This window comes from Aspergillus pseudonomiae (genome assembly GCF_009193645.1).
Source record: "Aspergillus pseudonomiae strain CBS 119388 unplaced genomic scaffold BDV37scaffold_23, whole genome shotgun sequence".
NCBI lineage: Eukaryota > Fungi > Ascomycota > Eurotiomycetes > Eurotiales > Aspergillaceae > Aspergillus > Aspergillus pseudonomiae.
The window spans coordinates 56452-81405 of NW_022476015.1; the positions used below are offsets into that span (position 1 = coordinate 56452).

General features: G+C 48.2%; 6 protein-coding genes across 6 annotated transcripts; 2 read left to right on the top strand and 4 right to left on the bottom strand.

Moving 5' to 3' along the window:
• Positions 1-1692: 1692 nt before the first annotated feature.
• BDV37DRAFT_244997 (putative nicotinamide nucleotide transhydrogenase) lies at positions 1693-6647 on the top strand. Its single transcript, XM_032081613.1, has 20 exons — positions 1693-2074; positions 2210-2413; positions 2480-3023; positions 3084-3173; positions 3211-3214; positions 3285-3347; positions 3403-3663; positions 3719-3836; positions 3890-4345; positions 4400-4552; positions 4601-4741; positions 4794-4955; positions 5007-5177; positions 5227-5481; positions 5528-5661; positions 5713-5859; positions 5908-6076; positions 6125-6313; positions 6368-6442; positions 6490-6647. Exons 2-20 carry the CDS (start codon positions 2317-2319, stop codon positions 6519-6521), a joined length of 3261 nt encoding a protein of 1086 aa, XP_031942718.1. The 5' UTR covers positions 1693-2074; positions 2210-2316; the 3' UTR covers positions 6522-6647.
• Positions 6648-7393: 746 nt separating this feature from the next.
• Positions 7394-9187, top strand: BDV37DRAFT_293117 (MDR family MFS transporter; the record flags this gene model as incomplete). Its single annotated transcript, XM_032089328.1, has 5 exons — positions 7394-7506; positions 7563-7642; positions 7698-7947; positions 7996-8071; positions 8132-9187. 5 exons carry the CDS (start codon positions 7394-7396, stop codon positions 9185-9187), a joined length of 1575 nt encoding a protein of 524 aa, XP_031942719.1.
• Positions 9188-14317: 5130 nt separating this feature from the next.
• On the bottom strand, positions 14318-14979 carry BDV37DRAFT_281807 (major facilitator superfamily domain-containing protein; the record flags this gene model as incomplete). The annotated part of the gene is made up of 2 exons (XM_032086896.1): positions 14318-14622; positions 14679-14979. The coding sequence occupies 2 exons, from the start codon at positions 14977-14979 to the stop codon at positions 14318-14320; spliced, it is 606 nt and encodes a 201-aa protein (XP_031942720.1).
• Positions 14980-16709: 1730 nt separating this feature from the next.
• On the bottom strand, positions 16710-18827 carry BDV37DRAFT_293118 (uncharacterized protein; the record flags this gene model as incomplete). The annotated part of the gene is made up of 2 exons (XM_032089329.1): positions 16710-18268; positions 18308-18827. The coding sequence occupies 2 exons, from the start codon at positions 18825-18827 to the stop codon at positions 16710-16712; spliced, it is 2079 nt and encodes a 692-aa protein (XP_031942721.1).
• A 1506-nt stretch (positions 18828-20333) lies between these two features.
• Positions 20334-21671, bottom strand: BDV37DRAFT_91504 (NAD(P)-binding protein). The gene is made up of 3 exons (XM_032091433.1): positions 21198-21671; positions 20879-21087; positions 20334-20817 (listed from the first exon to the last, which is right to left on the bottom strand). Exons 1-3 carry the CDS (start codon positions 21643-21645, stop codon positions 20728-20730), a joined length of 747 nt encoding a protein of 248 aa, XP_031942722.1. The 5' UTR covers positions 21646-21671; the 3' UTR covers positions 20334-20727.
• A 1615-nt stretch (positions 21672-23286) lies between these two features.
• On the bottom strand, positions 23287-24468 carry BDV37DRAFT_91511 (aldo/keto reductase family protein). The gene is made up of 2 exons (XM_032091434.1): positions 24340-24468; positions 23287-24279 (listed from the first exon to the last, which is right to left on the bottom strand). Exons 1-2 carry the CDS (start codon positions 24389-24391, stop codon positions 23339-23341), a joined length of 993 nt encoding a protein of 330 aa, XP_031942723.1. The 5' UTR covers positions 24392-24468; the 3' UTR covers positions 23287-23338.
• Between the last annotated feature and the right edge of the window lie 486 nt (positions 24469-24954).

The following is a 24954-nucleotide window of genomic DNA, read 5'->3' on the forward strand; positions in this document are numbered from 1 at the left end:
TGACCCCACCGTGGAAGCGGGAAAGAAACGTGAAGGTTTAAAAAAAAAAAAAAAAAAAAAAAAAAAAAAAAAAAAAAAAAAAAAGGCTAAAACGAACTACTCCGTAGAAAGTTGGCGAAAATTCCCGGTTGTCTTCGGCCTAAGACCCTCCTCTAAAATGACAAGGATTCTCTCGCAAGCGTACCCAGCAGCGCTTGGTGATCTTTAACCGCAAGTTGAGATCGCTGCGGCCGATCGGAGATGATTGCTCCGCAAGAGTTGATATTTAGGAAGCCCGAGGGTCAAAAAAAGCTGGAGCTCAATTTCCTCTTTTTCTCCTACTCTCACGAGCTAAGGGATGAAAATGCCAATCAGAGTAGTTGTGCGGATGGATTCGAGGCCAGTGGGTCTCGAGCTGTACCTTACTTCAAAGAACCTTAAGGGAGGTCACCGCGGCCCATATATGTAGGGTTCCAATCTGAAGCTAATGGTCTGATGTCGTTCTTCTTTCACCGGTGTCTCAAAGGGTGGAATTGTTAAACTAGGTCTTACCTTCAAGGAATCCGCATCTATGTATGTAATCTGATCATAGTGTAGGCGACAATCAGACCGGATGTCGGCCGTCATCACATCATCTCTGCCCCACCGTCGGTGGAGTCGAGCCATTGTCGTTAGGAAATCCGTGCGATGCCGCCAATGAGCCGTTTCTATAGTCCGGTTACAGTTGCTCTGAAGATTGATTCCTTGGGACAAACGAAAATGAGAACAGTTTTTTTTTTTTTGCTATAGTACAAGGTGTATATCGATCAACTGTAGCCTTAGGCTACAGCTGTGTCACGTTGTCTCACGTGACTCTCATCCTACAAAGGGCGGTAAGAATAAGTAGGTAGCTCTCCAACCACCACCAGACCTATATATAGAGAGAGCGATATTCACTTAACGCGATCGTAAGGTGATTATTGATTGATACCAAGACGAATTCTCTTTGCCTCGTAGTATTTGAACCACACACCAATAGTTTTATATTGTAGTAGACCACTGTCATGTCTCAGACCCCTATCAGAGAAAATCTTTTTAGCAATAGTTTTGTATCAATCCACTACACAATATATACCGGTGGTGGGACTGATGGAACGAGGTGGTTGTCGAATCTTGATCCAAGGATGACAAGAACCCTTGTCAATAGCCAAGTGGACTGACAATTCTAGGTGATTCAAGGATTATATATTGTTCATGCAGAACTTGATGCGGGAGGCGCCGTGCAACCCTTGAAACCGCCCAGGATTACTGCGTCAACCTCATGGGGTATCGCAACGCTTCGTTCGTGGTAACTCTCGAAGCTAAATGGTATCGATAACAGGCTAAATTTAGACAGATCTCTGTGTGTTCAGATACGGTACGATGGATATTATTGTATCACGGGTAGCAAGAAGCCATGGAGTAAAAACGTCATAATCGAAAGAAAGGAGAAGTAATTAAAATAAACAGGACATAATCTATGGGAATAGAGAGAAAAGACCAAGACAATCGCTGAAACAATGAGGTTGATCAAGTCGAGATGGGTTGTAAAACCCACATCAAAACATACAGCTGCATGTTTCACGGCGCGATTTCTTTGAGTTGTTTTATGTTAATTTTGAATGTCAGAAGAAATGGTGTATCACTTCAGTCGATGCGAGAAAATGAGGAAAGTATCACGAGACCTGTGTGTGACCAACCAGGCAGAAGGATAGCATGACAGGTGACTTCCTGCGTACATCAATGATCGATCTACCTGGTGGAGAAATATTGAACGCTGCCAAGAAGAACATCATCTTTCTCCACGTTACGCGCGGATCGACTTGCTTTCCCCGCGTTGGGTTCCCCTCAATGCCAACCCAATCTATTTTAGTTGCATGAGTCAATACCACCGTTGCTCTCTCTCGAACCTATAGAGAAGCATGCCAATGCACACGGCGACTCGGAGGAATGCTGGAAAACGTGATCACCGGCCCGGCTGTTGACGGCTGTTGAAAGGGGGGAAAGCGCGTTCGTGCATAGACAACTCGGTCGATGCCTTGCCGAACTACTTGTAATCAATCCTTTCATTCATTAGGTACTCATTTTACCCGGGCCCCTCTTATAGACGGGAGGGGGTGTATGCAGTTCCTTTGTCCTCTGTCTCCTTCGATTTTCTTTATTTATTTCCCTTCTCGTGGCTTCATATAGAGAGTCTGATGCTCTACCCAAGATTAGCTGCCGACCCTGGGGTGGTACGAAGCTGGCCTCGACTGGAATGAGGCCTCCCCGCCTTCACTTTCTTAACCAACTAGACACACTGTCTCGCCCTTACCAACCATGAGTGTTTCCTTGACCCTGAGGTCGGCCTTGGGACCGTGTCGAGCGGCTTCCATCGCCCGCCCAGGAAAATCACTCTTCGCTGTTCAACATTCGAGTAAGTGTTATCTTCGCGCAGCAATTTCCCGGAGCGGTAATCGCTAATGCACCCTCTGTTTGATAGTCATACAAATCCGGACCCCTTATGTGCCATACCAGCGTCAGGCCTACGAAGAACCCTCCTTTCCGCGATGGCCACAGGTCTCCAGGAGAAGTGCGAGCACCTCTTCCTCTCCGTCACCAGTCCCGGTTATTCCATACTCCTCTTTAACAGTCGGTGTACCCCGGGAAACATATCCAAATGAACGTCGCGTCGCCATTACCCCTCAGAACGTTGCCTTGCTACTGAAGAAGGGCTTCTCGCGTGTGTTGATCGAACGTGGTGCTGGAGAGGCAGCCGAGCTCCTGGATCAAGCCTACGAACAATCTGGAGCCACTCTGGTCGACCGAGCGACAGTATGGTCACAAAGTACTATTATCTTGAAAGTCCGCGGTCCTCAGCCTGGCGATGAAGTTGAAGCTCTTCAGCAAGGCAGTACGATCATCTCGTTTCTGTATCCGGCGCAGAACAAACAGCTGGTAGACCAACTGGCATCCCGCCGCGTGACTGCGTTTGCGATGGAAATGATTCCTAGAATATCCCGTGCTCAGACCTTCGATGCTCTTAGGTGCGTAGCGTAAGAGGTTTCGATTATGACCACTCGCTAACTGTGAGGGGTAACTCATAGTTCCATGGCCAACATTGCTGGGTATAAAGCTATTCTCGAGGCATCAAATCAATTCGGTCGTTTCTTGACGGGCCAAGTAACTGCTGCTGGGTAGGTATCCTGCTGGTCCTCTTGGGGCAGCCTCGCTAACTGTAATCCTATGCAGAAAGGTTCTTACAATTGACCACTCTGTAGTGTTAGTACTAACGGAAATTGATCCAGATACCCCCTAGCAAGGTCCTAGTCATTGGGGCTGGCGTGGCTGGTTTGAGTGCCATTGCCTCGGTAGGTCCATATCTCTTTTTGTGAAACAGACCCTGTGCCAACATTGCAACTCTAGGCTCGTCGTCTAGGCGCGATTGTCCGTGGATTTGATACCCGGCCAGCTGTCCGTGAACAAGTTCAGTCTTTAGGTGCGGAGTTCATTGAAGTAGACATACAAGAAGATGGTGCTGGCCAGGGCGGCTATGCCAAAGAAATGTCCAAGGAGTTTATCGAAGCCGAAATGAAGCTCTTCATGGAACAATGTCGTGAGGTAGATATCATCGTGACCACTGCGTTGATTCCCGGAAAGCCTGCGCCCAAGCTCATTACTAAAGAGGTACGTATTTTGATATTATCCACAACCGAAGAAATATGTGCTCACATCGATCAAGATGGTCGCTGCTATGAAACCTGGTTCTGTCATTGTCGACCTCGCGGCAGAGGCTGGCGGTAACTGTGAAGCGACTGTTCCCGGAGAATTGACCAAGTACCACGATGTCACTGTCATTGGTTTGTTCCTACTCTGAGCAGTACTATTTCGTATCTGATGCTAACTTGCGTAGGATACACTGATCTGCCATCGCGACTACCTACTCAGTCATCTACTCTCTACTCCAACAACATCACAAAGTACCTTCTGTCCATGGCACCACAAGAAAAGTCGTTCGGTGTTGATCTATCCGATGAGGTTGTACGCGGCTCAATCGTCACTCTCGATGGAGAAATACTCCCTCCGGCACCACGACCAGCTCCCCCGCCGGCGCCAAAAGTAGAAGCAGTTGCTCCAGCAAAGGAAAAAGTGGACTTGGCACTGACACCTTGGCAAAAAGTAACACGAGATGTGGCTACTGTCACCGCTGGCATGGGAACTACTCTGGCACTAGGAAAAGCAACTGGTCCTATTTTTATGGGAAACATGCTGACTTTCGGGCTTGCTGGCCTTGTTGGCTACCGGGCTGTATGGGGAGTCGCCCCTGCCCTTCATTCCCCGCTCATGAGTGTTACCAACGCGATTTCGGGTTAGTCGAGCTTCTTCAGAGTCATTGGTAACGATACTAATGGGCTGGCACTAGGTATGGTTGGCATTGGTGGCTTCTTCATCATGGGTGGGGGCTATCTGCCTAGCACAATCCCAGAAGCCCTTGGAGCTATCTCGGTGCTTTTAGCATTTGTTAACGTATCTGGAGGATTTGTGGTGACGAAGCGCATGCTAGACATGTTTAAGCGTGGGTGCTCCTGCTTCTTGCAAAATGCTAGCTGCTCATAATGTCTAGGTCCAACTGATCCACCCGAGTACCCATGGCTGTACGCGATACCTGCTGTTCTATTTGGCGGAGGATTTGTTGCTGCGGCTAGTACGGGCATGGCCGGGTTGGTACAAGCCGGATATCTGATTAGCAGCGTCCTCTGCATTGGTGAGTAGAACGATGCAACGTACTTTCCCATCAACTTCTGAACAAGAGATAGGATCGATCTCTGGCCTAGCATCGCAGCAAACTGCCAGGCGTGGCAATATACTCGGCATTCTAGGTGTGGCATCTGGAATTCTTGCATCTCTAGCAGCTGTAGGATTTTCCCCTGAGGTGCTAACCCAGTTTGGCGCTGTCGCTGGTGTCGGATCTATAGTCGGTAAGTGTTATCCTTGGTCAGTATATTGGAAATCTTCTCACAAGTACTCAGGAGCATTAATCGGGCGACGTATTACACCTACTGGACTTCCTCAAACAGTTGCTGCGTTGCATTCCGTGGTTGGATTAGCAGCGGTTCTTACGAGTATCGGAAGTGTGATTACCGATGTTGCAGACATTTCAACGCTGCACATGGTCACAGCGTACCTTGGCGTTCTGATAGGTAGGTGCAGTTGAATGATGCATGGCTTACTGGATCCTAACACTCGCAGGCGGCGTCACATTTACCGGGTCCATTGTAGCGTTCCTGAAGCTAGCAGGTCGCATGTCATCCAGGCCAACTATTCTTCCCGGGCGTCATGTGATAAATTCGACATTGCTAGGCACCAATTTGGCTACAATGGGTGCATTCGTTACTATGGCCCCAGGCTCTCCAGTCATTGCAGCTACGTGTCTTGGTGCAAACACGGCACTCAGCTTTCTGAAGGGCTACACTACAACCGCTGCCATCGGCGGGGCCGATATGCGTATGTCCTCTCATTCCCCCGATGAGAACCTCCTAACCTGTTATAGCTGTTGTCATCACCGTGTTAAATGCGTATTCGGGCTTTGCCCTGGTAGCGGAGGGTTTTATGCTCAACAATCCACTTTTGACGAGTATAGGATCTTTGATCGGCGTAAGCGGCTCTATTCTGTCATACATTATGGTAGGTAGTCTTGAACCTTCGATCTTGCACACCTGATTTAACCCGACACAGTGCGTCGCTATGAATCGATCTCTCCCCAATGTACTCTTCGGTGGGATTGCAGCCCCCCAACAAGCAAAGAAAATTGAGGGCCAAGTTACACAAACCTCTATCGATGATACAGTAGACGCACTTGCCAACGCAGAGAACGTCATTATTGTATGTATATTGCTCTTTGACCCTCGGATAGCAACTGACCGCCTATAGGTCGTTGGATATGGCATGGCAGTGGCAAAAGCACAATACGCAATTTCCGAGATCACACGTATGTTACGTGCCAAAGGCATCAATGTCCGTTTTGCAATTCACCCAGTTGCTGGACGAATGCCAGGACAGTGTAACGTACTCCTCGCCGAGGCCTCGGTGCCCTACGACAGTAAGTATCCCTTGTCCCATGGTAGTGCATGTGACTGAAACAGGACAGTTGTACTTGAAATGGACGAAATAAATGACGATTTTTCCGAAACGGATGTCACCCTTGTCATCGGTGCGAACGATACAGTCAATCCCATTGCATTGGAACCTGACTCCCCAATCTCGGGTATGCCGGTATTGCACGCGTGGAAGAGCAAGGAGGTGATTGTGATGAAGCGAGGAATGTCTAGTGGATATGGTGAGTAATATCCATATGATGCAGTGATATTATTGTACTGATTACTGTTTGCAGCTGATGTGCCCAACCCGATGTTCTATATGCCTGGCACAAGGATGCTGTTCGGAGATGCGAAGAGCTCGTGTGACGGTAAGTATCGCGGCTCTCACTGAAATGATATTTCTAACGCAAACTAGCTATCAAAGCCGCCCTTGAGGCTCGTAAATAGAGTGCGGTCAATATCTCTGTGCTTCGTATTTTTTTCACTGTGTTTATTTGTTAGAGTGTATCCACATTTTTGTCAATGTGTTTGTGCCGTTGTTCTTCCATAACTCGACTAGTAGTATGAATAAATCCACCAGTCCATATTGTCATAAATTTTAAGCCCCGAGCTCTTGATATATTCAGAACACTTCTAGCAACAAACATGCCTACCAGACCAGAATAGAGCACATTCAAGTGTTGTTTGGATGCTAGTACGCAGGTGTTGTTTTGGGGCATCTGCGAACACAGTCTCGCAACTACTAGTAGTAGCCGAAAGGATCCCTAGATAAATGCCCGAGCACCCATATCCTATGCAAAGGGTATGCTAGCTGCTAGTTGAGCCGCTGTAACAGGATACAGTTTTACGTAGTATATATACTTACGGGGGCAATCTTGTAGATCGTGGCTAGACATTGGTGTACCTCCTTGTCTACCTTACGATAAGATCGGGGGTAAGACTATTTCTACTGGCTTTCTTTTGTTATTCCCACACGGCTTCATATATTAAGCGCCCTCAGGTATAGGATGGCGCTGCCCAGTAGATAGGAATTCCTTGTATTGCTCTGACAAGTCACCTGACAGCCGTCCATTTTAGGAAGTCCGACCAAGAGGTGACATTTAAACAAAGGCAAATCCTTTAACTTATTCGAACTTAGTATAACCAGCTTTCCACATTGGGAACGCGTGTGCGGTCCATTTATTCGTTTATTTGGGATCACATCGACACGTCGACGCGTTGTCTAGGGAGACCAGAATCATGGCTCACGCAAAAGTTTTGACAATCTTTCACCTTCTCCTGGCCCTGAGGACCTGTCAAGGCTTGCATTCTTATACACCATGGAGTCGACGACGCTCACTGCCGACCATCACGCAAAGGAATACCCTAAAGGGTGGAAGCTGACGGTGCTCACTTGGGGAATCTGTTTGACTATCTTTCTGATATCCCTGGAGTATATCTCGGGCTTCTCTACCTAACCCGCGTAGTGGGCTAACGTTGTCCATTCAGTTTCTCTATCGTTGCCACGGCCATTCCATCAATCACCTCTGAATTTCACACCCTGGCGGACGTTGGTTGGTATGGAAGCGGTATGTTCGTCGTTCCCTGTTGCTGACTCGAAACATCCGCTAACACCAAGTACAGCCTATCTTCTGACCACGGCGTCCTCGCAACTCCTCATCGGAAAGTTCTACACAATATACAACATCAAATGGGTCTTTCTGACGGCACTGCTCATCTTCGAAGTTGGGAGCGCCATTTGTGGCGCAGCGCCCAACTCCGTCGCCCTTATCCTAGGGCGCGCCATTGCTGGCTGCGGAAATGCTGGACTTTTGTCCGGTGCTCTACTCATTTTGACCCACAGTGTACCCCTTCATAGGCGTCCCTTATTTACGTGAGTTGGCCACTGATTGGCAAAAATATCAAATTAACCCTTTTCCAGTGCCATGACCGGCGGTACATATGGCATCGCTGCCATCGCTGGACCTCCACTGGGCGGAGTTTTTACGGACAAACTTGTATGTCAAGGACTCCCTTTCCACTATATCAACTAGAGCAAACTCCTAACCTCCTCCAAGTCCTGGCGATGGTGCTTTTACATCAACCTCCCCATTGGTTCTGTGACTTTCTTTGCCGTTGCACTCATTTTCCGACCAACTAACCTACCAAAAACCGGAGATGCTCAGACCGGCCTTGACCTTGTCATGCGTTTCGACCCTCTCGGAACCTGTTTATTTATGCCAGCTGTGATTTGCGTATTGCTGGCAATACAATGGGGTGGTACCACGTATGACTGGAACAACGGCCGGATTATCGCCTTGTTTGTCGTGTTCGGCGTGCTGCTTCTCGCATTCCTCTTCATACAATGGCGGGCACAGGACAATGCCACCGTCCCGCCTCGTATCATCCAGAAACGCACCGTCTGGTCCTGCGCCATCTATCAGTTTACCCTGGGCGCAGGGTTCTTCGTTTTCGTGTACTACGTTCCTATATGGTTCCAGGCCGTGCAAGGTGTTAGTGCCATTGAATCGGGAAAGCGAGCGCTGCCAATGCTTGTTGGAAACATTGTCGGTACGACGGCATCGGGTGTGGTCGTCGCTGCTATAGGCCAATTTGCGCCGTTCATGATTCTAGGTACCATTCTGACTTCCGTGGGCGGCGGCCTGTTGACGCTCTTCAACCCTACCACCACTACTGCTCAGTGGATTGGCTATCAGGTTCTAGTGGGCGTGGGCATTGGAGTAGGATGGCAGCAACCCATCGTGGCAGTGCAAACCGTAGTCAGCATGGAAGACCTTCCCACCGCGACTGCCATCTTGTCGTTTGCCCAAACGATTGGTGGGTCACTCTTCGTCAGCGTGGCACAAACTGCATTTACCAACAAGTTGGTAAGGGAGCTTGCGGCTACAGTTCCTGAGCTAGACAGCTCTGCGGTGTTGCAAGACGGCGCATCCGATCTGGCCCGTCACATCCCCAAGCAATATCTTTCTGCCGTTGTAAAGGCGTATAGTACTGGGTTAACAAACGCGTTTCTGGTTGGCACAGTGTTGGTGGTTTTGTCTGTGGTTGGGAGTGCCTTTGTGGAATGGAAGAGCACCAAGGGCCAGAAGGTTGAAACCAGCATCGTGGCTTAATTGTGGAAGAGTCACATAGTAAGTGTCGGCAGGCGCCGCTAGGAACTTATATGGACCATACCGTGGGTGCGTGGAGCCGGGCAAATTGATCAAATATCTGGATAGTAGTTTTATCTTCAATCGAACTTACCAGAATATACCATGGATTGATACCAGCTATATGATGATATCATACTGGTGTCCTACCCTCTGTACAATAATTATTCTCTCGTTCAACCAATATATCTACGTCATTTCATAGCCATATACATTTCCACGGAAAATAAATGGGGAGTCACTGATTTATAGTCCTACTAGAGGTCGTACTCAGGGTAGTGGTACAGCACAGAATCAGCCATGGCTAGATACTTCTCCCTGTAGGAAGGAGGACGAGAGGTACAAGGCGGAGTTGACTAAAAGTTCCTATTCGTAAGAACAGGGGACAGGATATCCGCTGAATCCGTTCCCTCAAAAGCATCCATAAGTACCCGATCCATTTCGTACGCAATGTTCCCAGTACTTAGGTCAATTGGCTCGGCCGGCGATGCAAGGTTCATGTACAGAACAAGGTCGCTCCAGAGGTCTAAAGATAAGACGAGTGCCCTACTGTTGAGTCCGCAAAGAATGCATCCCCATAGCGTGTATTAGCGTCAGGGCTGGGTGCAAGCATCCAAAAAGTATATACCGGGTCTAGTGGATCGGGTATATTAAATTCAAGCTCCGCATCATGGTTACTGTATGCTTTATTATGTTCCTCGGTTTTGACGACCTTATTGAGTTCACTTTACCGTGTCTCTGATAATAACGGTGCGTCCTTCCTTTTATTCGTATCCTGTAACGGCCCGCCCAATCCTCATAAACTAAACTACAACTTGATCCACTGCTCTCGTGGCAGTTGGTTGTTGGCCATGTGGTCCCTCTCTGCCTCATTGACCAAGTAGAAGAAACACTCCCTCAATGATACATTATCTCTGTAGTCCCTATCCTCCACCCATTTTCCTTCTGTCACGTTCCTTATGGGCCTACTAAAGGCTATGGTCCATACCCCCCCTATGACCTCTTGCTTCAGGAATATTGTCCGGTTATAGGTGGATATAAATCCATATTTAAGCTTTGCTGCCAGCATGTATCCCACAGGTTGGGCTTGTTACACATGTTAGTGATGGTGCCATCTGTGTCTCATGATTCTACATACCAAGGATGCGGCGCAGATGGGGCAGTTTTCTGTACCCAGCTGCCAGATCATGCTGGCTGATCCAGGGAGTTTTCAACTCGCCTACAATACGTAGTAGGCCATTGTGATTCATCACAGCGACGTCCGGCACTTGTGCTTTGGTGCGTCTATCTGTAGTAGACTTGTAATCGCTGAAATGTGCCGTTGACTCAGTCCCCGCAAGGATGGCTGTCATCACCTAAATCAACTCTGCACAATAGGTCAAAGTCGTCCCAAGGGACTAAAGGCCCGACGAAGCCTTCGTGATGTAATGTGTGATTTGGCTCTGTTGCCCCAAGATATAAGCCCCAAAAGATAGGCTAATTAAGTGAGGGACAGTGGGAACTAATGTAGATTGGAACAAAGTCAGCTTCTGAATCTTGATGTGATCCACGATATTGTATTTCCTCACAGATTGTAGATCCCATAGAAATTACCAGCCCACACAAGCACGTCTGGGCCATCTGTTCGGCCTTCTGATTGATTCCACGAGACATACTGGAGGTTGGTTCAGGGAGCCGCCGACACACCAGCTAGGCTACTAATATACCCTTTCCTGCAACCGCCTGCCTAAGGTGAGTGCCGTGACTATTAGGTCCTGGGAATGTGAAGCAAATAAGCCGGCACATGACCTAGTATACTATCTACCAGTAGTGATATTGGTAACCGACCTACACTAGTTACCGGGCCCTGTGATTCTCTGGTCTAAAAGCATAATTAACTAGCAAAGTGACTGTAATGGCGAATGCGGACTCAAAAATGCAATATGCAAGGAAAGAACGGATACGGTGATTTTCGAAATCCGAATTGGCTAGTGAATGATAGACTACATGTGAGGGACCGGGTGCTCGCAATACTAGTTTCCGTGCAGTAAGTGTAGTAGAACCGCCTATAATATGGAAGCAATTGACAACTCATAGGACTTCCAGCGAGCATAATGGACAAATCCCTGACTACCCCGCCCTCCTGAATCCCTCTTATCTGGAATGCACTGTAACTGGAGGGATTCAATGGGCAATGTGTGCTTCTTCCATACTTGTGTCCCGCCTCCCATGTCTCCGCCAGAAGTTGAACTTTCCCTATCCCAATTGATTAGTCTTGAGCTGTTTGGTGACCTGGGCAATTGCTTTACCGGAAGACTACAGTCAAATGAAGATGTGAATCAATATATGTACTGAATAAAAGGGATTCGGAGGTCTTAACATAGACCCAGCAAATGGAATGATACCTAGCATTGTCACGTCATCGGACACCGAGTCAGCAGTCCGATTATTAACACGACAACTCCTTGCTTCATTTGATTCGAGTGAACATTGGAGTTGCAGTTCTCGGACTTCAAGGCTCCATACTGGCAATGGTTCAACATTAAAGCATCGCCTACAAGACCGCATTTCCAGGGTTGGTCCCACACCCAATGGCCTAGGCCTTACTACCAGTAAGGAAAAAAATCGTCTAAAGTGGATATTATCATTAGGTGTATATTGCCTACTGGAATGAATTCCTCTCATGTGAAGTATAATGCCGGAGCGAATGTATATATAGCTGCACGCAGTCAAAGGAAAGCGGAGCCTGTGACTTGACTTCAAGGCACAAAAAGCGCGAAGGAAACAAAACCTACAGTCAGCCTACCAAACGGTTTTTAGAAGCCTTTCTTGTGACAATGATGCTGGTGTTGCTGATAGACTCCGCACCAACATAAATAGCAAGGCCTCGAGCCGTACTTTGGTACTAAGTGTGTTACGCCCTACCCCCTTACCCAGCTGCTGTCACCTCTTCTTATCACGACAGCCGAGAAATCGCCAACGCCCCTGGACAGTGTTTGTGTTATTTGGGCTTCCAGTTCTATGGTGGGAGAGAAATTTCGAAGGCCTTTGAAGAATGATGTGAGAAGAAGATCCGAGATTCTCGTTAAGGCGATGCGTGTTTCTAACTTCCTTTATTTGCATAATAAGATCCACTACCTTGAACTATGCTACAGCAAACCACTGCTCTTCTGGCAGCTGGTTAGTCGCGACATGATTATTTTCTGCCAATTGTACAAGATACAAGAAGCACTCTCTCAGGGACACCATATCCTCGTAGTTTCCATCGTCGACCCTTTTCGCCTCGGTGCAGCTCATTATAGGCCTACTAAAGGCTATTGTCCAGTTTCCCCCTATTATCTCTTGCTTAAGAAAGATTGTCATATTGTACGTAGATATGAAGCCATATTTCAGCTTCGCGGTAAACATATACCTGACCGGTTGAGCTTATTGCATATATCAGTAATAGTACCATCTATGTCTCACCCACGTTTGTGCATACCTAGGACCCGTCGCAGATGACGGTCGTTTCTGCATGCAGTTTCGAGATTGTGTCGTTCAATCCAGGGAGTTTTCAACCCCCCAACAACACGCAATAGGCCATGCTCATTCTGTATCGCTACATCTGGTACCTTCCTTTGATACGTCGGTCTCCGGTAGACTTATAGTCTCCAAAGCATGAATTCGAAACCAATCGCCTCCAGTGCAGCCGTCATGACGTGGGAGAGTCTTTCAGTAAATCGGCTTTGTAAACCCATCTCGTCCCCAACAACGACTCGCTCTGTGGGTAGCAATGCTGGTCATGTGATCGATTTATAGCCCAATACCTGACCACCGATACTCAGGTTCAACGCCACGACATTCAAGCCTGGCTTCTTCCTCAATCTCGTCCCAAGGGACCAGAGGGCCAATGAAGGTCCCATAATGGAGAGCATGAGACTTTGTTCTGTTTATGCCGATATTTAAATCCGGCAAAGGCGCTTTAATCACTTGCATAGGCTTCTGTGCAATTCCGCTCGGCATTTTGAAGGATGGTTTGGACTTGAGTTTTTATACTTACTTTGGTATCTCCACATACTATACTACGTACTACAGGGGAATTCAATTCACTGTTAGGACTCTGCATTGCATTCATGATACAATGTGACATTCACACGCGTATTCTAAATTGCATACTTGTGTGAAAATATCATTAACTCGCTCGACTTCACCGCAGCCTGACGTCGCGATGATACGCTTTGGACTCCCCGCTCTGGCCAATATTCGCGCAATACTCGCAGACAACAGCACCAGCTATGGAGGGGCGATCGGCTTGATCAATGAAAAGTAGTAACGTTGCTACGGTAGCCTGAAGCATACGCCGTTTTTATATCTTGTAAGGCTCTAAGTGAAGTGAAAGCAACTACCAAGTCTGGCTCAAACACCAAGTAACCTGGAGAATGAAGTGAGGTGCTAAATACTAGTCGTTAAACAGTCTCTGTCTGCTTTGAGTGGAAGAGAGTCTAGTCAACCCTTGCGGACCGACGTATGGGATGATGACCTTCTAGCAAGGATTGCTAAAATGAAAATTCAGAGGGGGTACATGGCGTTGCTTACTATATAAGGGACAACTTGGGGTAGACTAGTACATACGACCACAGGGTGTGGAGAACAGGGCTTCCCGTCCGCTCAGCCGTACTTAAGCCACACGCCGGGAGGTTAGTAGTTGGGTGGGTGACCACCAGCGAATCCCTCCTGTTGTATGTTTTTTGTTTTTATTTTACCCTCTCTATAATGTAGTACATATAGATAGACAGACCTTGAAGGCTTTTGAATGGTTGGTTAATTCATCCTGAGTACCGACCAGGTAGCTTTGTAGGTAGGCAGATATTGCCAACGTCTGGACTGAACCCCCGGTATAGATATGGTACTGGAAGGGTATGATTACCTATGGTATTGTACACAGAATGTATTCAAGCCGGAATGGGTGGGTGGAGTTGGCGATCATCCGCGATTTACACTAGTAAGCGCCCCCAGTGAATCTTAGCCTTGACGTGCCCTGATCGACTCAAAGACCAACAACCAACCCAGCCTTAGTCTACACAATCTCGGCTTCTCCTCCAGCTAGCTGATTCTTGTTTTTCGAGGTCCACTTGGTCATGACAACGAATAGGAAGGACAACACTGGGGCCGCAGCAGTGGCATACTGGTGAGAATATCACCCCAGCAGGGCCACGTAACATGCTCCGTCAGAGCCCCGCCAATGAGTGGCCCAATAATGCTGGCCACGGCGAAGGTGGAATTCAATGTGCCGGTGTGCACTGCTCGTTTGTGAAGGGGAATCACCGTGGTCAGAATAATCAACCCGCCAGCGAAGATCCCTGAGCCCCCCAGCCCGGCAATGGCCCGGCCTACAATCAGGACCGGTGAGGAGGGGGCCAGCGCACACACCAGGCTGCCAACTTCCAAGAGGGTCAACAAGATCAAATAGACCCCCTTCTTAGCGAAGAGACTGTACATTTTGCCAATTTGGGGCTGGCTAGCGTAGAGCGCAATGAAGAAAGCGCCGCCGTACCATCCACGTCGCCCAGGGAATGAAAGTCCGACGTGATCTTAGGCACGGCGGTGGCCAACATGTTGAAGTCCAGCCCGGCCAAAAAAGTGCAGAGACAGATTCCAATGTGGAGTAGCAAAAGCTTCACTCCTTTCACCTCATTCTCAGGGTCGATATCATCGTGATAGGCCACTCTCTTCCCATCGTCCTGTCTGTCGAGGCAGATCTCCATCGGCTGACTGATCTTGGTTGTTGGTATATCCATACCAACCAGGGGAAACACAAATTCGATAAAGAGTGAGAAGGTATTTAATTAAGATCTAGAGACACCAGAGTAGGGAATATGGTGGACAGAGGGATAGCAGATGCTTTTGAGCAGAGTAAGAATGAAGTCGAGGGTAAACAGATAAGCACGCAAGCCAAGTCTATGTAGGAATAAACCCAACCAACACACGGGATAGCTTACGGATGGCAATATTGATGCATAGTCTACAGCCCTTTCCTTGTCGTAATAGCGCAGGTCGACACTCAGCCCCCAAAATACACGTTTTGCTCCTTTAAGCCAAGTCCATACTGAACCTAAGCGCTACGATGGGCTACATATCGCCGGGCTGCAAGCAGTGTAGTGTACACCGGTTTTCCACCATCGACTAGACCGACCCCAACTTCGGCTATGGCAAGACTGTTGTCCCGTTCGGCACTTTGCCAGCCCGATATTAAAATTGATCCTTGTCAAGGTGCTAACTGAGTGCTATTAACGGATACGTTACTTTAAGAACTATTTACTACTAAGCAGCACTAAGCTCCCTTGATCAGGACCCTTGATGCCAGGTATTTACCATCCGGTACGGTTTTGTGACCACGCAATACCAACTAGACACAAACTCACTATACAATGCCGTTCACCCAACGGCACATCCAAATCTGGACATCCGAGGAGATCAATACAAACTCATGAAAGGAAACATTGGGCGGCCTTTTGCCTGCAACCAATGTGGGCCACTGATATGGCATGGTCTGTAAGTAGTCCGGGTTGGGCTTCTATCTGCTCCATAACCTGACAGCAGTCTAGACCTTCAATCCAAACAATTGGTCTTCATGCTGATTGAGCCCAACTTGTTCCGTCATTCCGCCTGTCTCGATTTCTACGGGCGGCTCCTTAAGGGTGGTAGATCCCTGCAGTCGGCCATCCACAGCGGCCAATCTGTCCTCTCGCTCGGGAGCCAGAGCGGCTAGGCTCCAGCAGCAAAAGCTTACACTGTTGCAAAAGGGCCCCGTACAGATATACTGCAAGCGTAACTAAAAGGAATTTTATGCAATGCTGCGGTTATTGACACATTTAGTGGTCTATACCAGGAAATACTCGTCCAAAGCGGTCATTGTAGCATAATTAAGGTACTCTACTATGTAGCCTAGACCCTGGCCTACTTGTATCTGGCATACTGGGTCAACTAGTCTGAGTATAAGTTGACCTAGCTTACTCACTTATAAGCCCCTTTTCATTTAGTTCCTCTACTCTGCTCATGTTAGAGCTCCCAAGTATATCGATAGGTGCTCTTACCTATAGTGTTCGTGGCAAAGTTAGCATATAATCATCCTCGCTATGCCGTTTGATACGTATAATACTAAATGATTATATTTTGTTCCAGGATTGTTAAAAGACCAGAATGCTGACCGGTCTGGGCCTAGACACTATTAAATTCATGGGCTTGAAAAGGCCGATCAGCTCTTCTCCATGCTGTGCGAAGCGGTAGTGTACTAGGCGGTGTTTCTACCAACGTAGAAATGGAATCTTTTCCTAGGGGGACTGTACTTATTCACTGCCTTAATATATCTGATAAACTTCAATTACTTTGCATTCAACTAGTAGACGGTCTTTTCAAGAGTCAACTACCGATACCACATACATACTTATAAGGGTAATATCCTCGATCCACTTCAACACTCTGAGACTGGCGGATCCTTCCATGTTGACATAATACCAACCGAACGAGACTAAGGATTGTCTCTAAGCTGCAGAATGTGAGCTAAGGCCCAGTCCTGGTCGTTCGCATATGGGTCTAGGTAGTGACCAGTGCGTCCATTCACAGTAGTAGGGTAGAGGAAAGCACATGATCCTTGTCCCTCCGTAAAGAGAACGAGGTTTGCCCTCAAAATCTTCTCCACGCGCGTTAGGTATGACTCGTCCCCCGTTGCTCTTGAATAGTGGTGCATTGCAATACCTGTCAGAGTGCTCCAATAATGAGGAAACGTGTCACCCCACATACGATCTTTTCCGAACCAATATCCGTCCCAGTGCCGGATGGCAACATCATTCAGATGATAATCGGGCTGTCGGCCGCCGAATGCTTCGAGAAGATCGAAGTGACGGTAGGCCGACTTCAACCAGAACGTGTGTCCAGTAGATCGATACAACTCTAGCAGGATGATGGCGGCCGGAGCAATAATCGATTGCTCATAGTTTACTTCCGATGAGGGATAGTGGTCCCCAGTTTCGGCGATCTGCTTGCCATGAACCACAAAAAGCTGTAATGCGCGCTCATATGCAGCCCGATTTCTGGTTTTGTTGAAAAATGTGAGACTTTCGTAGATAGGCAATCCGATCGGGTAGGATGTCCCTCCTCCTTCCGCGTAGAAACGTTGGAGCGTAGCCATGAAGCGTTCGACGGGCGTGGCGGTATAATTTCCATGACTGGTCACAGCTCGATTCCCGAGCTTTGCCATGGCAAGATGAAGTTGCATTACCCAAGGCCAGTCATACAGTCGAATGGATGCGGTCTTGGACCCAACTGGCCAGTCATAGACGTAGCCGGATGGGTCTTGAAGCTTGTTGTTAACATAGTTATAGTAAATCCGAAGTGACTCCTCGACCTCCGTGTCGGAATTGCTTTGGAGCCATCGCGCCACCAATACACCCATCCCCACGCGTTCGCGACCCGTGTTCCTGTCAGATGCTGTATCGAAAGTCACTATGCCCTCCATCTGTGTATCGTAGACTGCGTATGCGCCTGCCTTAGACGTGTCGGGGAAGGATGGGCTTATCTGCTGGTTTGTGGTAATGAACTTCACGCGGTTCTTGATGATCTCATCAATCTCATGCACAGTATTGAGGACAATGGTAGCATTGTGTTGACTCCCACCCCGTTCCAGGGCGAATGTCAATTGCTGCTCACCTGCAGTCTTCGCCTGAATGGAGGTTGAGTACGTGTCTGCTTTGCCGGCGGATGCCAAGTCGACTCCACCCAAAGAGATCTTATCTCCGGGCCGCCCATAGACGGTTAGATTCACGGATTCACCTTTAACAGCGGTCCAGGGTGATGCTTCAACATGGATAACTTGATCTGAGTGCTGGAGACTCTGTTCCAGAAAGTCCTCCCAATCATCATGCCAAAACATGGTCCAGCAGATCTGAGTTGACTCCATGCTTTCCAGAGTCGGCACGTCGGGATGGAGAAGAAAGACCCCTCGAGTGTTAGAGGACGTGACTGTATCGCGCGACTCCACACTATATCCTGAAAAGGCGCCCTTCGTGAGAACGAGCCCCAGGTGCGGTCCTCGGAGGCCCATTCACGTCAGCTTGACCCATGACGAACTGGCCCCTGACGCCCAGATATGTGCATGGGAGCGGTGCTCTAAGACATCTTCCGTCGAGGTATAATGATCGTTGAATGGGGTGTAAATTCCCAAGGATTGAACTCCACCAGCGTTCAGGGTGACCGCATCAGCGCCGGTGTTGGTGAATGAATAACATTCTCGAAAGCTGTTGGATGGCTCATCGACCCATCTAGTGACGTTCAGGTCCACCTTCTCCAATGTGTAGAATACCGTCATGCGGTCCTCCTCAACTGTGATATTGGGAGCTTGCCAATACGCACGATTGAGGTCTCCCACATCCACATAGCCAAGTCCCCACCGGCTCCCGAGAGGCTGCCAAGGGGCATTATCCGGTCCACTTATCCAACTCATCGAGGCATTGTCCTTCGGATTTACGATGGAAAGCAGAGCTCCAGTGTCAGGATCCACCGTGATGTGGAAGTTTGTCGAGCGTATATTCTGCACGCCTTTGGCCCCCAGAGTGCCAGTGGCGAATAGAAGAAAAGGCACAGCACGCATTTGTTCCTGTTATAGCGCGAGAAGGCTGCGCGAAGTTGGATATGTGTTCTTCAAGGAAGGGCTGTGTGCCGGCAACGCCATTCCATGGCAAATTTTAACTTATATCATAAACCATGTTTCACTAAAATCTCCGCGAAATCCCAAACAGGAGATCCCGCTGGTGCATATCATCTCCAAATACCCCGACTTCAGAAGGCCATGTCGGCTGATATGTATTTCATCCGACCAATCATCTAGCCAGTGTAGTGTAAGACAAAACGAGATGCTCGGTTAGGTTCAAAATAGGAAAAAGAGCGAGAAACGAAACATGAGGAGTTCGGGTTCAAGAAGACCGAGCAAAGAGGGGTCGGTCAAATCAGGACATGGATCTACATATGACCCGACAAGGACACTGTCGTATTCGTCAAGAGGTTTCTTACTGGACTTCTGCCTGGTTATATCTTCTATCTGAGATCCAAGCCTGTCACCTTCCTCTTCCAATCTACGATGTGCATTTCCAATAGGCTGCTAAGAACTCCTCTATCAATTCCTGATTTTATTTCCATATTTTCTGATTCCGCAATGGCTTTGACCCGTCTCTGATGAGCTGCTTAAGAACCATCTCTTTATCGAAAACACTGGCTATTACAAAGGTCGTAGTGTGGAGGATAGTAAAGGCCTTATGGCTCGCATGGGATTGAAGCCCTTATGAAAAGAGTATGCTCAGACATAAAAGGAGACATGCCAGTGAATAGAGAGACATGGACTGGCTGTACCTATATGATAACGTTAGGTTTTCAATCAGATATGCCATGAAATACATATAGCGCTGTTCCCCTAGTAGTCTGTCTTGCCCTGGTTTCCGTTGATTGAAGTAGATCAACTCTTTCCTTGAAAAATGATATGTAACGGGGACTGCACGGGAAAATAATATATTACTAGAGCCTGTGGCTTCTTGCACTGGTTCTTTTTGAGCTATATGGAGCAAACAGTGCTACAGTTGGACGGTTCCAGTACTTCCGAGCCCGATTCATGACAGTATACTGGTACCATCGTTGTGTGTTTGTCGAAGTAAACCCTAACTAAGTCCATAGATCGCCACTTGCGGGTTGCGCGGAGTACCCAGCGAGTTACACATTCAAATAGATCAACATGGAGACAACTACAGTCCGAATTTCTGGTATCACTATGATCTAGCATCCTTTGCAAACCGTGGAACTTTCATCGATTCTTGGAAAGATTGTTATTGGTAAACGAACATAAAGATTCTTATGGTGGTTTTATCAATGCTGTCAAAACATAGGCTCCCTGTGCTATCCCTGGCTGTGGCCCTACCTGTCGAGATAAGCATGAGTGTGCGCCCATCTTACAACTTTGGACTTTGTAGGTTACCTTGAATAGTTCGTTCACTGCTTTAGAAACTGTTTGTGGCTCGTTCCGAGAAGACCACTTCTGTTGCCGGCGTACTCCGAAAGTCGTTACTACGGAGGTTTGTTCAACCATGTCGGAACAGGTTCTTTGAGGACAGGCTTGCTGAGTCTGAGAAGCGGTAACTTATGAAGAGTAAGTTGCAAAGTGGTAGCTTTCTAGGATTCGCGTTCAAAAGACCTCATTACGGGAACACCGGGAACGGGGAAGGTATCCTAAGATCCACCACCCACCCACCACCATCTACTGTCTGAGAATGACGGCAGAAAAATATTATTATTGACAGAGAAAAAACATACAACAGGAGGGATTCGCTGGTGGTCACCCACCCAACTACTAACCTCCCGGCGTGTGGCTTAAGTACGGCTGAGCGGACGGGAAGCCCTGTTCTCCACACCCTATGGTCGTATGTACTGGATTACACTAAGTAGCTACCTATATAGAGATAGCTCTTGAAGTTCTCTGATCATTACTGCCGTGATTATGGGGCTATTCACCAGCTCTCGCAGTATGGTCGGAGATCAAGTTCATGAGTGAAACTCGACCGGGGCTGGGTATGTAAGAACCAGTACGTCTCAGCGATCTAATTGCACAGTTAGCGGGGATTCTTCTAACCTAAAGAACGGCGAAAGCAAAGTACTCACCCAGTCGGGGTCGATCTTCGCATCGGGTGTGTCCTTGTTATAATCCTTCGTCTTCTCCGTCGCAATGATCCCGTCGATAATGGCATGAGCAACATGAACGCCCTTGGGACCAAATTCGCGCGCTAGCGACTGGGAGAGCGCCCGGACAGCGAATTTGCTCATGGCAAATGAACCCAAGCCGGGACCCCCCTTCATGGCGGCCGTTGCACCTAGGACGACTAATCAGCATGGTGGCTTTGGAGTTTGGACAGAGCGTCACCCGGCTGCCTTGCGGCCGTCAGCATCCCGCCCACAATCCGGCGATCGGTCGACCACTAACCGGTGAATATCATCGTCGGCGGATGGCGCAACTCTGCCTGCGACACTGCGCGCAGCATCAATGGCAACACTGCTTTGGAGAAATTCGAGGCCCCCCGCGCAGTCGCCTCGAGACTATCCAGGAACTCTGCGCCGGAATCCAGGAATGGCGCGCGCGTGAACTTGCTCGCCACGTTGAAGACGGCCGCTGAAACCGTGAGATCAGATCCGAACCGCTGCTCGATCTGTTTCAGGGTGGAGTTTAGACTCCCTGCATTCGTGACGTCGGATGGGATGCCAATGGCGCATCCTCCATCCTGATTGATGCCCTGGACCAGAGGGTCGAGGCTCGCTTGACTGCGCGCGAGGAGCACCACGGGGTATGCCTTCGCAAAGCGGCGGGCGATGGACGCGCCAGTTCCTGGTCCAGCTCCGGCGACGATCGCGATCGATTTGGAGAAGGATGCCATTGTAGGGTAAGGTGATGGGATTGAACGGCGGTTCGTGGACGTGTAGTGAAATCGAAACTATCGACCTTCCAAATATCTTCGTCTGCGGGTCTAAATAAAGCGAAGCAGATACTACGTCATCAAATATTAAACCTTGAATGGCTTATGGTATTGATCAGCGCTCGGGCTCCGAGAGTCCGAGGGAGCCGTGGTTCGACTCTAGGGGCTCCACTGGTTTATTGCACCCATCCTATACCCCGTGGTTGCCAAAGTAACCCTACATTCCTGCACTTGCACAAACCTCACCATGCAACGACTCCTAGTGAAGATAGAAAACTCCAACTTTCTCTCCTAGATGCACAACTGAGAATTATGATTGTTGGTTGCTATATATCTCTCAGGGCTATCCTATGTCTAGAAAAAGAAAATCTCTTGTACCGGTTCTTCCTGTGTCTCTAAACTTATATAGAAGTGCAGCTATGTTACCGAGATATCTACAAAATCATAAAACGGAAGTAGTTCTAGTTACATAACTCCTATTTAAAAGTCCCTGCGGCACTTATTCTGAATAGCAATCACATTGTTCACCTCCTCGGGATATATACTATCCAAATACTTGCTCATCCAACGCGCGTTTTCTACAGGCTACAGCTACCCGTTCACCCTGCATGACCTAGAGACTAGTTCTTATGTAGAAATATCTTCTAAGTATTTCTATAGAGTTAGTCTTTTCATGCTCCAGTTGGCGTATACAGTTTAATCAGTAATATAGACAGATTATAATCCTCTGTTCCCCCTTCTAAAGGTCTACGCTTACCGTCTGTTTACGGAGAGATCCTGGTCGATAAATTCACTTCTCTTGTAGTCGGAGTCTTTGCTTCTCCAGTTTGTCTCCTATCTTTATCAGCTACCCGTTACATATGGCCGGGTGCGAGACCATAAGGGAGAAACAGCGGCTGAATTCGGGGCAGTGGATGAAATGAGCGTATGAAAAATGTTCAGAAACTGGTAGATCAAAATAATGCATTAGCAACATCACACCTTATAGCAGTTTATTGTAACTGTTGCCGCTCATCTAACTGGCTATCTGACAGCCTTCTTGCACAGGATCGCAAAGCTGACAGCGAGATAAATGTTGGATAGTGGGCAGATGCGCGCAATATTGACTTGGATAAGTGTCGGCACTTTTATGCTGATTCCATTGATGAAGAGTCGGTCCCACGGAAGACGTCTTTGCTGCGAATGGACCGCAAATGAGATACTATATCATATGAAGGACAGAAATTGATGATATTGAATGTTTTTCTAGTTGAAACATGTTCATACTTCATACTAGCCTACAGCCCGTCAGGGAATTAGATGAACCCATGCACGAATTACTCAACCCTTGAGCAAGGGCTGATGGACAGTACAGGCTCACGTGGTCAGGGGTGTGTTTAGATGACTATGCATCATTGTTGTTTCAGGAGGCCGAGTGATAGTTAGATCACAAGATTATTCTTGCGCCATGGACAGGACGGGGCTAGGTCGAAGAAGTATTGTGCACAATGTTGGCTGGTCGGTGGTTAGAGGGTGTAATAGTCCTCCACCGGCAGAGGGCCTTATGTCTAGCAGAACTATGAGTATTATGGTTTGCATCAGATTTCTAAGATTTTTATATACAAACACGCAAAGCAGCTATTATACAAGAGGGGAGGGGATTCCATCTAATCTTCTAATACTCATTCAATCTGGCAGCCGCTGGTGGATATCTCGCCCCTGCCACGGGATAGTTGTCCAAGATAGACTGGATCATCCGAAGGTCACTATCGTCCAATTCAACATTCGCCGTATTCTCTAAAACTCGTTCCTCAGACCTGGCACCCGCGATTGGTACAATGAAGGGCATCCCTGGCTTTCTGCTCTGAACCTTCACCCATGCCAGTGCCAGCTGAGCCGTAGTACAACCCTTTGACTGGGCAAGCTTCTCCAGTTGCTCAACAAGCAGGCGATTCTGAGCAATACTCTCAGGCTGGAAGCGGGGAACCATGCGGTGATGGGTTTGAGGCAGATCGTCCACGCTCTTGATGGCTCCCGTCAACATTCCAGCACCCAATGGAGTATGTGCCACCAGGACAATGTCGTTCTCCGCGCAGGCCTCTGCAACCCCATTTTCAAAGACTTCTCTCGACCAGAGACTGACCTCGGCCTCGACCATGTCAATTTTTGTTACACGGGCTGCACGGCGGATGGTGTCCGCCCGCACTTCGCTCAGCTGGATACCCCCGATCTTCCCCTCGTCCCGGAGCTCCGCCAGAGCCTTCACGCTCTCCTCAATGGGTACATTGGGATCCACTCTTCCCAGACCAAAGATGTCGATCTTCTTCTTCCCATCCAGGATCTTGAGTGCGTTGTCTGCGAAGGCGCGCAGGCCGCTCCGAGAACAGTCCATCGAGAAGGTCTTCATGTCCACCAGACCGGATTTAACGGTGAAGACCACTTTCTCAGCATCCTCGGGATAGGCAGTGAAATACCGATTCATTAGATGTAGGGAGTTGTTGTCCGACAGGCCGTAGAAGTCTGCGCCGTTCCAGACATTAGCCCCGGCTGCTAGGGCGGTTTTGAGCACCTTGAAGGCTTTTTCATCTGGGGTGGGCCCGTAATGCCAGATAAGGCCTGCGACATGTCAGGAGATTGTCGACATGGCCAGAGGGAAGTAATAGGTGGTATACGTACGCATCAGGCCTAGACCATTCTGGCTAATTCTCTTTCCAGCGAGTGTAGTCATGTTTTCTTATTGAATGTTGCGAAAGATATGCGAGGTCTGATGTTAGGAATATCATCTTCAGGAAGCACCGTCCTATTTATCCCTTTTCAACATGCGATTTAAATCCGCCATATATGGGTTATCGCCGTTAATCGAATATCTCCAAAATGCGTTAAATCCGAGGGTGCCTGTTTGTGAGTGAGTCAGAATTTAGCGCCGTTGGTTTAGCGTAGGGCGAGGCTGACCCGAAGAGGTATACGTAAACAACCTTCTCTTAGTGAAACTAATTATGCTTCTAAGTCTGGTTGAGGTGCATTCTCTTCGAGTATGGTTATTGAATTGTGTATTATTATGTTTTATAATGTAGTTCTTCAAACGCATGCTGAGCTTAAAGTCTCGTATATTAATTTAAACTTTACCTGACTCTAATCTGGTTTTGGAGTCAGGTATATAGACAAGGCGCTTGGGCTACTAGGAGCCTTCCCGGGTAGATCTTATCTGATCCTGGTGTAGTCAGGAGATATGCGTCACCTTGGTATATTAGTGTCCCAGGCTGCCAGCTTATCGGGTGATAATAGCGACTG